The sequence below is a fragment of the Lampris incognitus genome, chromosome 6, assembly GCF_029633865.1.
Source record: "Lampris incognitus isolate fLamInc1 chromosome 6, fLamInc1.hap2, whole genome shotgun sequence".
Lineage (NCBI taxonomy): Eukaryota > Metazoa > Chordata > Actinopteri > Lampriformes > Lampridae > Lampris > Lampris incognitus.
In genome coordinates, this window is record NC_079216.1 from 50,411,683 (window position 1) to 50,426,559 (window position 14,877).

Below are 14,877 nucleotides of genomic sequence, written 5' to 3' on the forward strand. Positions count from 1 at the left end.
TTGATTTAGGATGAACCTTTTCCCCATTTGGTTTCTTGTTATCCTCTGTACTGAGCTTCAAGTAAGTTTTTCTAGTTAAAATAACTCCTCACCCATAGCACAAACCCATCCCTTGTTACTTATAAATGCTCAATCACCTCTCACAAGGGCTAATCCACATAACACAATATGAGAGAGGGCAAAGACTGCTACTATTAAGGTTAGCTCGAGTTGAGGGATGGCAGTAGAAAGTAAGAAGGAAAAAGCTACCATTTAGGCTTTTACACTTGGTGTGATACTGAGATCTTTTGTCCACCATAAACAAAGACACTGCGCATGCAAACAAATAGTGTGCTGATCATGTTGGACAGGTTGTTTCGTTCAAGCCATTCATACCTTTTCTGACTAAACTTGAAGGTGGGGTGAAGAGCTGTCCATCATAGAAAAGGGGGGTATTGTAAACAGTAAGCCTTTGTAATTGCAATGTGAAGAGTCACACAAATGCAGATAAAGATGAACACCCTCGGAATTTTTCCTCAAAGCGGCAAGCAGTCACGGTGACAGCAGAAGCAGCCGTGCTAAGTATGAACTAGGGTAGGGCCGATGTAAAAATTTTAACCGGTTTGAAAGTAAGCCAAACATTGGACCGGACGATATACCGAATTTCACCAGTAGGTGTCGCACTTTACTCGGCAACCGCTCCCGAGTGGAACACGAGGAAAAACCCGCTAACGTCCACCTTTGGTCTGTGTAAAAAGGTGGATGTTAGCGGGTTTTTTGGCCAGTGGGAAAAGGGCCTGAATGAGATGTGTAGCGATTGTATTGGCGCAGTTTTGGTTTTCTTTGACACCAACTCTGTCATATCTTGTCTCTCGTCACCCCCAAACAAAGTAAACAAAACGCACCACGCATCTTCCCCCCAACTCTTCTAAAATTTGGCCTCCTTGGCTCGGCAATAAATTAGTGGCTCCGTTAGTCCATTTATTAACAAATATAATACTAAGTAAAATCACATTGTCATATTGCTTATTACTAATGCAATACAGGATGGATTTAGCACCGTGATGCCATCAGCACAAGTAGCTGATGTAGGCTACTTTTTAATTTGCCAGAATGTTTCATAATGACAAATCCTGGTTCAGTCTGTTTGCATAAAATCAAACTGGTTTAAGCTCCTACACTGGACCGGCAAAACCAGAAACCGATCCAACGCTAGTATGAACAGATAGAATTTGCAAACCACTTCAAACTCTGAGCATTTACACCCCTGAGGAAACCTGGCCTACACTGTGGAAAGTCAGCATAGACATCAGTGTCAGTTTCAGAAAACTACAAAAAATATTTTGATGCAATACTCCGAAATTTGGATATATGAAAGGAACTTTTCGACATCATTTGACACCATTTAATGTTCCAAACACTACTTCATGGCATGCAGAAGCTGAACTTTCTAAATCTGACATTTCAAAGTCTATGCCCACTTTTCACAGCTGTTGACCAAATATGCATAGCTGAAAAAATGGGTAGCCTTTCACGTGGTCTACTTATCACTGTATCACAACTACTTCTCACAATTCACGATGAATAGTTCTGACAGAAAACTCAGTGTTTGCCTGCATCCACATTTGACTCTTAGTGTTGCGATTATGAAGACGCTTAAAAGTTAATGACTTTATGGAGGTAGATGGCAGAAGTTGAGAGGTGAGGCCTGGTGTACAGATGACATATAACTCTATGCCCTACCTTCAAGATCAGCTAGTTCACAACAAGTATGAAATGACTTTGTGTACGCCACATTTGTGTAAAGCTCCAATGAAGAGAATGGTTTGAAGCATGCCAAGCACTGTAGACTGAAACATTTTTGCCCTGCCTGCTGCACACTGATGATAGTTCACCGTATCCAAGTACCTGCTCTGTTCCATTTCCTCCTGTCTTTAAATGTTGGGTATTAGCAGTCTATCATGGACTTGTAAATTACAGTAGCATTACTTCTCTCCTTATGACAGTGTGTTTGCATTATATCGTATGCCAAATCTACTACTACTACTTTCTGCTGCTCTCGTTAGGGGTCGCCACAGTGGATCATCCGTTTCCATTTCTTCCTGTCATCTGCACCTTACTCTGTCACACCAGCCACCTGCATGTCCTCTCTCAACATAGCCATAAACCTCCTGTTTGGCCTTCCTCTTTTCTTCTTTCCTAGCAGCTCCATATTCAGCATCCTTCTCCCAATATGCCCACATCTTTCCTCCACACATGTCCAAGCCATCTCAACCATGCCTCTCTTGCTTTGTCTCCAAACCATCCAACCTGAGCTGTCCCTCTAATATACTCGTTTCTAATCCTGCCCTTCTTCATCAAACCCAATTAAAATCTTAGCATCTTCAACTCTACCACCTCCAGCTCCGCCTCCTGTCTTTTCGTCAGTGCCACTGTCTCCAAACCATATAACATAGCTGGTCTCATAACCATCTTGTAAACCTTCACTTTAACTCTTGCTGGTACCCTTCTGTCGCAAATCACTCCTGACACTCTTCTCCACCCACTCCACCGTGCCTGCACTGTCTTCGTCACCTCTCTTCTGCACTCCCCGTTACTTTGGACAGTTGATCCCAAGTATTTAAACTCATACGTCTTCGTCACCTCTACTCCTTGCATCCTCACCATTCCACTGTCCTCCCTCTCATTCACGCATATATATTCCGTCTTGCTCCTACTAACTTTCATTCTTCTTCTCTCCAGTGCATACCTCCACCTCTCCAGGCTCTCCTCAACCTGCACCCTACTCTTGCTACAGATCAGTGTCAGCCACTAACATCATGTCCATGAAGACTCCTGCCTGATCTCATCCGTCAACCTGTCCATCACCACTGCAAACAAGAAAGGGCTCAGAGCCGATCGTTGATGTAATCCCACCTCCACCTTGAACCCATCTGTCATTCAAACTGCACACCTCACCACTGCCATACTTGCCTCATACATATCCTGCACCAATCCTACATACTTCTCTGCAACTCCCAACTTCCTCATACAATACCACATCTCCTATCCCGGCAAGAAGAATTTTGTATGTCAAACAATATTCTCAATGGGGGTGAGGAGTGGTGACAAGTTCTCTTCATTGTGGTGTAGATACCTTATTTTCCTACCGAACATTGAGTTGAAATATTACATAGAACACATTGAAGATAATTTATATTGGGTCGTCTGGAAGGCTGGTATAGTGCGTAGTGAGGTAGTGCTTCAGCCAGATGACCAGGCTTCAAGACCACTTGGGAAGCACCCACTCAACTGAAGAGACTTTGTGAAAAACTATGAATACAAGGCAGAAAAGGCTGCCAGACCTTCCTGTGAATGAGGGCTAACCAAGAGACAGTTTTCTTGCATCATATTCTATAGGGAGTGATACAAATTCAGATCAAGCTGAGAAAGGATTCACGATAACCTGAAAACAATTATTTATAAATGGAGCACCATTGGTCACTGATGTGAACCCACATCTGTTTAACTCTAAAACTCCCTTTACCACCTGCAAATAACACTGAAGTTAATAAATAGTAATAATAATACATTTCTGGGTGCCTTTCAGAGCACTCAAGGATACCTTACAATTTAAAAAAAATGTAGATATAGATATATGTAGACTGTGTCTAGATAGCACAGTGATGAGCCAAAACATTATGAACACCTGCTTAATGTGCTGTTGGTCCGCCGTGTGCCACCAAAACAGCAGATTCTGTAAGTCCTGTAAGTAGTAAGGTGGAGCCACCGTGGCTTGGACTTGTTGGTCCAGCACATCCGACAGATGCTCATTATGATCTGGAGAATTTGGAGGCCAGGGCAACACCTGGAACAATTCATCATGTTCCTCATACCATTCTCAAGCAATGCGTGTAGTGTGGCAGGGTGCATTATCCTGCTGAAAGAGGCTACTACCACCAGGGAATACCATTGCCATGAAGGGTTGTACCTGGTCTGCAACAATGTTTAGGTAGGTGGTACATGTCAAATTGAAGTTGACATAAATGGCTGGCCCCAGGGTTTCCCAACAGAACACTGCTCAGAGCATCACACTCCCTCCACCGGCTTGTCGTCTTCCCACTGGGCATCCTGGTACCGTCACTTCCCCAGGTAAACAGTACACAGCCATCCACATGATCTAAAAGAAAACGGGACTCATCGGACCAGGCAACCTTCTTCCACCGTTCCAAGGTCCAGTTCAGATGCTTGCGCTCCATTGTGGACAGAGGTCATCATGGGCACTCGGACCAGTCTGCAGCTGAGCAGCCGGTACAATGCACTGTGTTGTGACACATTCTTCCTGTAACCATCATTAAAAATTTCTCTGACTTGTGCCACAGTAGACCTTCTGTTGGTTCTTACCAGACAGGATGGCTTTCGTTTCCCTCATGCATTGATGAGCCTTGGGCACCCAAAACCCTGTCGTTGGTTTGTCCCTCCTCAGACCACTGTCGGTAGGTACTCACCACTGCTGACCAGGAGCACCCCACAAGCCTTGCTGTTTCAGAGACACTCTGACCCAGTCATCTGGCCATAAGTTAAGGTCACTCCTGTCCATTTCTTCTGCATCCAACACATTGACTACGAGAACTGATTGTTTGCTTATCATCTAATCTACCCAGACATTGACATGTGCCCTTGTTTGGAGATGATCAACATTATTCAGTTCACCTGTGAGTGGTCATAATGTTTTGGCTCATCAGTGTAACTAGCTAAATTTGGAAATATATTGAAGAATGACTGAAAACTGGTTTTCCAATCTAATCAGCTCCCTGAGTCAGTCTGGGTTTTGGATACAGCTCAGGATACTACATACACATAATATGGACATGTCTTAAGTAGCATTTCAATACTTGGTTACATATGGGGACCATTTCAAATAAATAGAATGGCTATTATCAGACTATTTTGCCAGGACATCATCTAACAGTAAGTCTCTATTTAGAGTGTAAGTCTTATACAAGACATTGAATTTGTTCAGCCATTCTGGATCCCTGTTGTTGCTTTGAGGCTAGAATAGTTTCCTATTCGTCAGTTCACTGAGGGGGGAGGAGTTCAGTCAGTTCACTACGTTTATGACTGAGCTTGTCTGGATCCACAGCTCTAATCCCACAAAACTGTCTTCAGCACTCTCACGTAACAACGACATGAATTCAAACATTACTGCTGAAAATCCAAAATGTTCCTTTCTCTCAAAAATGAAGATAATATCTGGCTAGCTATCACAGTTTCTCCTACTCTCTCTCTTACACAACTACGTCTCCCTTACGCTTTCACCTACATGCACAGCCCTCTAACAACTCTGCACATGTACTGGGGTGTGATCTGCAGTATTGTGAAATGACCACTGGATGTCCCTGTTGGTTATGATGTCGAGTGGCTGAAACAATTTCAACCAATTTACAAAAGCACAGACGTCCATTGTTTTTAATGTAACAATGGAATTGTCATCTTCAGTGTTTCTTTTAGTGTCTAGCTAATCAGACAGCTGTGATTCATGAACCTACTCTGATTACCTCAAGTACAGTTACTGATATAATTGACGTGTCCTCTTCTGAGGCTGTTTCATAAGATATATTTTGCACATTTTAAATGTTTAAAAAAATCGTCTTGCTTGGTTAATTTCTGTTTTCTGTGACAGCTGACTGTGTCTACAGAGTGCATATAATGTTTTATGAATCTTGTATTAAGGAGAACAATTGATTGTGCGTCATACAATTTCAAAAACAATTTGAATATATGTTTAAAAGGAAAAAAAATCTCCCGTCCAAAAAAGGTGAATTAAAAAGCACCATTAGTAATGATTATTTAACAGTATACATTCATCTGATAGGAGTGAGAGAGACAGTAAGAGAGAGAGAGATTGAGTACTCAGCGGTACGTTTATCTCCACACGTATCTGTTGCATTTACATAACAACCTAACTGGTCAACCAAATGAGAGCTCACATGGCTCCCTCTGTCTGTACTCAACTACATATGCATGTGTGCACATGCATAAGCACACAAAACTTTGATGTCCACATACATGTACCTGCCCTCTACGAGATCGCTTCTATTGAATGAAAAAGGCTTTCTGCAGAGATGGGCTAAACATATGCAGTCTTTTTAAATTCCTGTACTTGTAAGAATTTAAAAAGACATTCAGATTGTCAATCATGTTTTCCTTGGATTCTACAATGGGCTTCATTCATCAAATAGTATAGGGTTTGGGTCAGGGCCCAGTCCTTCAAAACTAATAGTAGTGTTTTCTGATATTCTGCTGACCTACTCAGTTCCAGCAAAAGACATTTTTATTAGCAGCAACTGGGGATAATCTGTAACACAAGGGAGTTGGAGAGAGAGGAAAGGGTGGGATGTGACTGACCAGATTTGGTCAGCATCAATATATATTATACAAGTTTCTCTCATTCGTTAGGCCAGACTAGGGTGGGGTTAAATATTTCGTCAGTGGTGTTAAACCTGCAAAATGGACCACAACTAGGGCTGGTCCCGAACATCCAAATATTTGGATACTTGCTTGGTAGGTTGATATTTGGTCATAATTTCAGCATTCAGATACTTCATTTTTGTTTTGTTTTTTTCTGCAACACCCATGTCAGGAGTTTTTATATACAACATCTTGACCATCCTGTAGCATATGATGATTAGATATCTTCAGAAGAGAAATTAGGTGTTGTTTTTGAGTGTGCATTTAATTGTGACCTCTAATTGCTTGAAATTCCAGTCTAAAAGCATTTTTTATGAATGCTGAAATTATAATCACCGGCCCCGATTTTAGCTTATGTCGTTCCAAAACTGTTCCCATGTTCTTCATTTGTTTATGAGAAAATTTTTAAAATATACCATGTTGGTTTCAACCTTTATTTTTCAATCAACACTGAAATATTAAAAGGGAACAAATGATGGTTGTGACTGCATTCATGATCCAATCACCTGTCTTGGGCCTTGATTTGCTTCTACTGGCTTATTAATCTAGAATGAATATTCGAATATGGGAAAATGTGTCAAATATCCGAAGCGTGAGAAAGGTATTTCTAACAGCCTTAAAGTGCAACGAAACTATGGCTGGCTGATATAGGCCCCCTTCAGACAATCTCAATTGCATCCTATCTAAGAACTTGACTACAAATGCTAGTAATTTGACTCTCCTCAGGCGTCACAGCCATGTGAACATCAAATTAAAATATACATAGTATGCAGAGGATGACGCTTATCAATTTACAGTGTGTGCAACAATAAAATCTTACATTCCTAGACATTCAACAACATTACATACGACATGACGTAGGCACCATGTCTATCTTATAACAGAAAAATACAGTCTGCACACTAGATAATGCTCACATAAACATTTAATGGTATACCACCAAATGACGTTTTGAGCATGTTTATGTGAGCATTATCTAGTGTGCAGACTCTATTTTTCTGTTTTTCATATGTTTGTCTGTCCAGCACCTTGTATTTATCGTTTGGCTGTACATGTTTTTGTATTTTGTAGACTTTTTACCATGGTTAAGATAGACATGGTAAGTCACCAAATGAAAATGGTAAGTCACCAAATGAGAGTCACCAAATGAAATTCCGTTGTATGCATACAATGACAATAAAGTATCTTATCTTATCTATTCTTTAACATCTTGCCACTACAGAGATATTGCAAACTGTGATATTGGAGTGCTTTTTGACCCATATGTAATTTCTAGTCTGAATTGTTGTGATAACCATTTAAATTCAGTTTACCCTCTTTAAAGGACAACCTTTTGACATGAATTCGTACCTCACAAAAGCATCTTACTGAAGAAAAACAAAAAAAGCAAAAATAAGCACTGTATTTAAAAAGACAAGCATTTGTTCAGAGATCTAGTTTGAAATAGTCATAATTTTGTCAACAAGTGTGCATAGCAGGTGTTAGCAACCTGAATCCCATGAGTTGGTTTACGGAGGACCTTAGTTGTCAAACTTCCAAATGGAATGGCTATTATGAGTAGTTGAAGTTGGTCAATGATCACGCTCTCAAGATAACCGTGAGTGTGTCATACTAACCTATCCAGGTTGTAAAGAGTGTGCGAATTCTTGACTATGGTTTCAACTCCAAACTCATGGGCCATCTTGATGATGGCTCCGTCCCTCTCCTTCCCATAAGGTTCTGGATCATACTCAAATGTCAGTCTCGTCACCTGCCACTCCTGATAGAGAGAAGAGAATGAGAGAGAAAGTGTTTAAGGTGGCAAAAGAAGTGTAAGCATAAAAGTTGACTTTATGGAGTAAACTTATTCTTTCAACTTGTTTCCTGTTTTCAGGAGTCGCCACAGCAGATTTTACAGTTTCCATCGGTACCCTGTCAGGGCACAGAACCAATGGTGGCCGTTGCTAACCCGGGCCTCGACCGATCCGGTATGGCCTTGTCAATCTGCATACCGATTTGGCAAAATTTTACATTGGGTGCCCTTCCTGACACAACCACTAACCCTATGGATGGGGGCACAGGTAAAGTGCTGAATGGACTTGCGCCCATGCCTATTGCTACTTTCTGGAGTAAACAGATTACTTAAAGACAGGGTCCATAGCTGTCATCTCCTGAAGGGCAGTTCAAACATTTAATACTATAAAATGAAGTAGCACTAAATACAGGTATCTATTACATTTCTATTTTGCACTATGTACAGAAAGTTACCTACCACCACAAATCTAATGTGAAAGCATATTTTTTATCTTCATTGTAATAAAGGGCTTTCCTTCGGACAGGAAGGCACCAAGTTTCGAGTACCTCTCTACACAGGTGTTTACTTAATTTGAGCCTTATTGAGTTATCTGTCATTTGATAATTACACCCTGGAGGATTCTAATTCTCTCACTCTTGAGACGACTGGTCTTTCTATATGCCAACTACTCTCAATTATGCAAAGAACACCGGTCCATGTCCCAGGCCAAACTTGATGGTATTTAATGTAAATTTATTTACATTGTTGTCACATTGCTGTTAAGTCTATCATGCTATTGTGAATGAAACTGATACAATCCTGTGAATCTAAATTACATCCTATGTAGAGTGCTATTCACTGTATAAAAATAATGGCTCCTTTACATTTGAGGAGCCAGTCCATCAGAACTACTGTACGCCACTGGTCTCACTTGCACACAACTGCAATTTTCACTCTACAACTACCGACTTTGACAATTTATTTTGCTGGAGAAAAAATTCTTCTACACTAACTTAGCCGCAAATCATTTTGATATCTCTGTAATATTTTTGGTTGATGTGAGATATTTTTAGCCTTTGTTTTCCACTTTCAAAACTGATCTTATTTCTTGAATCAAGGCTATACATTGGGCATTCTACCAAGACAAATTCATAGATAGGGTTCCCACTCTTATTAGGAAATCATTTTCCAGGACTTCACAAGGACATTTTTCATTACTTTTGCTTAGATATACATGAAAGCCGTTGCTCATGGAAGTTAATATTGAATAATGTGACCAATCACTGGAAGCCTCACCAGTCTCTAAATTGACCTTGTAACGGTCATTGAACAATCCCCCCCCAAAACATCAAACACTGACGTGCAATCTCAGTGGCTACAAAAATGCGATCTCAACTAAAGATTACACTGAAAACAGAGCATCTCACCTGAAAAACGATTTCATAAACCTAACTTGACAGTTGTCCATTACCTCAATAATATTTTGAGAACACTTTATCAATTTTATCATTTTCCAGGTGTTTTCAATGACTGGAAAACTAGCCTGTAAATGTCCAGGTTTTCCAAAATGCATGGGAACCCTCGTGGAATGTGCAATTTGCCACTCAAACATGAACTCATAGGCTAGCCAAAGAATGATGTGATCATAGCACAAGTACAGAACTGAAAAATGGCAATGTAGAGATAAATCTCAGCTAAGATAAATAAATTTGTAAAACATGACGTTTTCATAATTAAAGGCTGGCACCAGCTCCAGTCCCATATTGGTCGAAAGGGGTATCAAATGGATGTTAGGACAACTGGCTGTGTCATCCAGCAATTATAAACATTCATAGGCTAAAGGGTCAGCTGATTGTTGTCTGCTTTCTATTTGAATTAACCACAGCTACTCAATGGTTCTGATCAGAACAGACTGGGCAAGTGTAGAAATGCAGCAAATAAGTTTTCTTCACTTAGTATATGTGGAAAACATGAGCTGGCTGTCACTGAACATACAATTGATTTGGACTAATCTGTAGTTTTCTTACAAAACTAAATTATAAGAGACATTTGAGTGATATGTTTAAGTAAAAACAGTGAAAACCTTAAAAAGCCTGGGGAAGACATCAGTGGGTTGCCCTTTCACAACAAACAATCTCGAGTTCAGTTTCCGCAGGTTGCTGTCCAAGTCCTCAAGAGACTCCAGCAAAAACCTAAAGGGAGACAAAAAGAATAGAGCAATATGATCAGTCAGAAATATGATATATTTATCCCTGCCCTGTTGGATGAATGAGACAGATATTTTGACAATAACAGACTGAAACTTAGGGAGATGTTATAGGTCACAAAATGCCATACTGAAAAACTGACTGCAGCAAAAATCAAAGTGCAAAACTGCTACAAAATATGTAATATAATAAACTTACAATTTTTTCCGATTTTCACATGAAGACAACAACTCTGATGACAAAACTCTTGTACTTATTACTTGCTTGTAAATCAACTTTTGTTTTCAGAATTACATTAGCATGTTTTCAAAGCTCATACCATTTATGATATTTGGTTTGGTTTGATATCACATGGTCAAAATGAAGGGAGCCATATTTTGTAAACAAGAGTCATGTACCTCATAACATTTTAACATTTTATGTTATGTGGTACATGACTCTCCATTTTGGTATGTTTTAGGTGGTGCCGTTTTCTTGTGGATATGTGTTTTTTGTCTTTTGTGTTGCACTGCTGTAAGCTGGGAGAAACGAAATTTCGTCTCTTTTGTGTATGAAAGTACATGACTGAGATGACAATAAATTGATTCTGATTTCTGATTCTGATTTTAATTGGTCAGTAATGTAATAAGTGATGAAGAAATAAATTTCATAGGCCTCCCCATACAACCGAGAATCATGGTTACTATATTTGCATTTAATGGTCATTATCATCCTTTGTTATAGCCCAATTATAATTCATAACATCCAAAGGTGTGTTGCCATCGGGTGGCAGTATGAGAGCAGAAGGCTGGAAATATAGTGTAAATATAACCATTTTAGTGTATTAAAACAAAGACTACACACTCACACAGCCTGACAACAGAGGCAATGAGAAAATGTACAATTTAGGATAAATTTTTGCTTATTTTAAAGTTGCTAATAAGTAAATCGGAATATTTCTGCTAAAATATCAAAAACCATATTCACAGTAGTTTTTACTATCGCTTTAGGAAATCTGACAAGTCAATAGAGATGAGGGGACAGAGCAAAGAGTATAGCTTTTGAATGTTGGCCAATGGAAAATAAGGCTTTACTACCTTCTTGTTTTTCTTTAGCATGTTGTCAATGGTAGTCCTGTGCACAAGCTTATTGTTAAATCGCTGAAAACCAGCTAAAAGAAATGCAACCATTTTACATTCGATTTATTTGCCACTTTTTCACTGTATACATTTCATACTATAACCCTTCCTTGCAAATACACTGAACACTGTATCAAATATGAATGTCATTTAAAAAGGAAAAGTAGAATAGAAATCTGTTGATCGACCTCAACTTGCCACTGGACTAGCATTAGATTTGAACTATGCATTTCAGGATAAAAAAAATAATAATATGCCTATTGGATTAGAGGGGCGGGTCCTGTTTTATTTGTTGGGATATATGTTTACCGCTGCCTTCAATGAAGCAATCAATATGAAAATAAAATGGTGGCATGATTGCCTCTACGTTTCACCTACCAAGTGCTGTAAAATCAATGTCGGTAGCCCGCAAGCTGGGCAGAAGAATGTGAAAAATACGGAAGTCGTGTGAAACGCGACGTTATTTCCCTCTTGGGCGTACTTACACTAAATGGGTTTAACACGCACTCTTGGCTATGTTTACAACGTAGCAACCGGTCTGTGATGCCTGTTGGTAGCGCTCACATTTACTTGCAATCTGCTTGCTCTCTTGTAAATGGCTTCGGATAACGGTGTGCCAAACGAGTAAATGTCAATATCAAATTTGATGATGTTTTATTTTCTTCACTTCATCACTTCACAAGTGAGTCGTTTTACATGAGATCTGAAAGTAAAAAGGGAGCCCTTGTGAGCTTGACATTTTCACTTTCTGTTAGTGTTATTCTGTTCCTCAGAAACCCCTTTTATAATTTATGCCAGCGAGAAGAACTAACCACAGACGATATGAAAATTGTGGTTGAGGTACTGCTTCCCCCCCCCCCGCATTTTTCTACGCTAGTTTACCAAATAAGAAAAATGTCTTTTTACATAACTTGCTAGGTTAACGGAGAGGAGCCCTGTTAGGTAAGTCTGTATGAATAGCTAGGTGACCTGGATTTTCCTAAAAACAAATCCGAACTGTTCGTCCCGTATCAGCGTCATTTCACTTATTCGCGATGAATTTAAAGTTTCGCTTAACTTGGCAAATCGGGTCGCTATTAACCATTAGCTGGGTAAATTGGCTACCTACCAACGTTAGCGTCACGCTAACTGCGAACCGAAATTAAAATGTCCTCAGTCCAGTTTCGGTGTAAATGTTATGATTCACTTTTTTTTTAATTTGCAGTAATTATACTGTACATGTGCAAACGTTTTCCACGGAAACAAGATCCAGTGGGCTAAATGGCTAGCTACGTGCTAATGTTAGCAGACTGACGTGGAGAGGCCCTAGTCAAAACTCCCAACACAGAAGTCAACGGCTCACAAGAACCAACGACCGTATCATGAGTTAATAACAATTCAACAATACACAGCGTTGTGTAGGTAAACAGAGCTGTCTTGACAAATGGCTTTCACAGACCTCCATCGGTTGACTCCCACATTAGCAGAACCAGCAAACCAGGGGTCCAGAATATAAACACAGCGCACAGTGTCCGCTCCGTTCAGGGCCTCTTGCAATGCCGGATTATCGTGCAACCGCAGCCCTTTGCGAAACCAGTGCACCGAATTCACCACCATGTTGTTATTTTGTTTTTCTGTCTCTCAGTCCATCATTCGAGCAAAATCAATGGCAAAAATGACAGAAACGACGGCTTAAATCCGGAAATGGAGAGTCCCCCGTCCAAAAATAAAAATAAATAGTAAGACTTTTCGTAGACCTCGGAAACTTCCCCGACTGTGTTGACCCGTCACAGCAAACCCGGGCTCTGAGGAGTATACGACGTCGACGTCATGTAACACTGTCGTCCATGTGCCTTCGCTTATTGGTCCGCAGGAGAGACATGGCGGCGAGCGCACAGCGAGGTCGGCTGTTGATTGGTGGGCCGGCACATGTTGGCAAGCGGCCTGTCACGTTTCATGCGAATAGAGCGACGTCATGTTATGATCGCTTGTCAAATACGAAAGCAGCAATCTTCACCAACACTTGGCACTTTTGTTGTTATGAATGAGTTTATTACGCATTAGATGTCTTTACCTATGTGTTATACGTCAAACCACTGTAGTGGTCTGATTTGCTACAGTATGGATACTTGCGCTATAATCATCATCATCATTACATTCACATAGCGCTTTTCCAGACAACCAAAGCGCTTCGCAGTGGTCTATTTGTAAAATCGAGGGGGATGATGGAGTTTGGTAGAGACAACTGGGGGGACGCTTCACAGTACCTTAATCACCAAGGGCAACGAAGCCCTACATCTTTTTAGTGCGTTTTTGACATCTCCAGATTAAAAACCATCTCTTCTTCTTCATCTTTCGGCTTGTTCCCTGTTTTTCAGAGGTCGCCACAGCAGACTTTTGCCCTACACTGATCTTTTCAATCTGTATAATGATTTGGCAAAATTTTACGTCGGATGCCCTTCCTGACACAATCTTATAGACGGGGGCACAAGTAAACGCTGGATGCTGCCCCAGTATTCATAGACTTGCGCCAAAACTTGCCAGATGGGTGTTTGTACACTGTGATATTTGCATAACAGGATATACACAGCTGGGCTTGTCAATTTTGTGGCCCCCAATCAAAGCTTTGTTGAGGGACCCTCCTCTACCTGTAATGACAACGTTTGTGTTACCATAAACCAGTGTCTGCTACAATCCTATGTCACTATAAGTACTACAGTACTGATAGTGCCAACAGGGGCGCAACGGGGAGGGGAGGGGTGCAGAGGGTGCAACGCACACAGGCGCCAAATCAGCGGGGGCGCCAAAAGACCGTACGCAAAAAAAGTATAATTAAAAAATATAATGTTGCGGGACAGCTCCCTGACAGACAGACAGTCTGACTAAAGTAACGCGAGACCCTGTTAGCCAATGAGAAGAGACTTAGGAATGCGTGCGTGCTGCCTATTGTTATCCATTGCACAGCACAGCGTGAGTTAGTTGTTATAGTGGTTTACAGACTGTCACACAGTGTTAGCTTAGCATAACGTGTTAGCGATCAGACGTAACATTCCTGACTCCTACACCTCGACTGAGCTGACGCTAGACAGTGACTAACCAGCGACGACCATAATAGAACCAGTAAGAGTGATTACCAGCCCCCAGAGAGAGATCAGAGTGTGCAGCCAGTGACAGTGCGAGTGTCTGCAGAGTGAGACCATCCCAGCCAGGCTAGCCAGCGTCCGTCATCGTCTGCAGACTGCAGGAGCAGTGCAAGGTGGGTTGCTAAACCCGTAGCCTAGCCCGGCTAATTAACGCCAGAGACTGTGTTGTCGCACCATAATTCCCAGCCTCCAACTACTTAATATAAGAACATCTAAACCCAGTCCCG

At 40.8% G+C, this 14,877-nt stretch overlaps 1 protein-coding gene across 1 annotated transcript in view; it reads right to left on the reverse strand.

Moving 5' to 3' along the window:
* cry2 (cryptochrome circadian regulator 2) overlaps window positions 1-13,304 on the reverse strand; it is a 39,425-nt gene extending 26,121 nt beyond the window's left edge. Inside the window, exons 1-3 of the mRNA XM_056282646.1 lie at window positions 12,967-13,304; window positions 10,287-10,395; window positions 8,046-8,188 (exon numbers count right to left, since the gene is read on the reverse strand). Coding sequence (XP_056138621.1) covers window positions 8,046-8,188; window positions 10,287-10,395; window positions 12,967-13,124 — 410 coding nt within the window. The 5' untranslated portion in view covers window positions 13,125-13,304. The remainder of the gene's footprint in view (window positions 1-8,045; window positions 8,189-10,286; window positions 10,396-12,966) is intronic.
* Window positions 13,305-14,877: the final 1,573 nt, after the last annotated feature.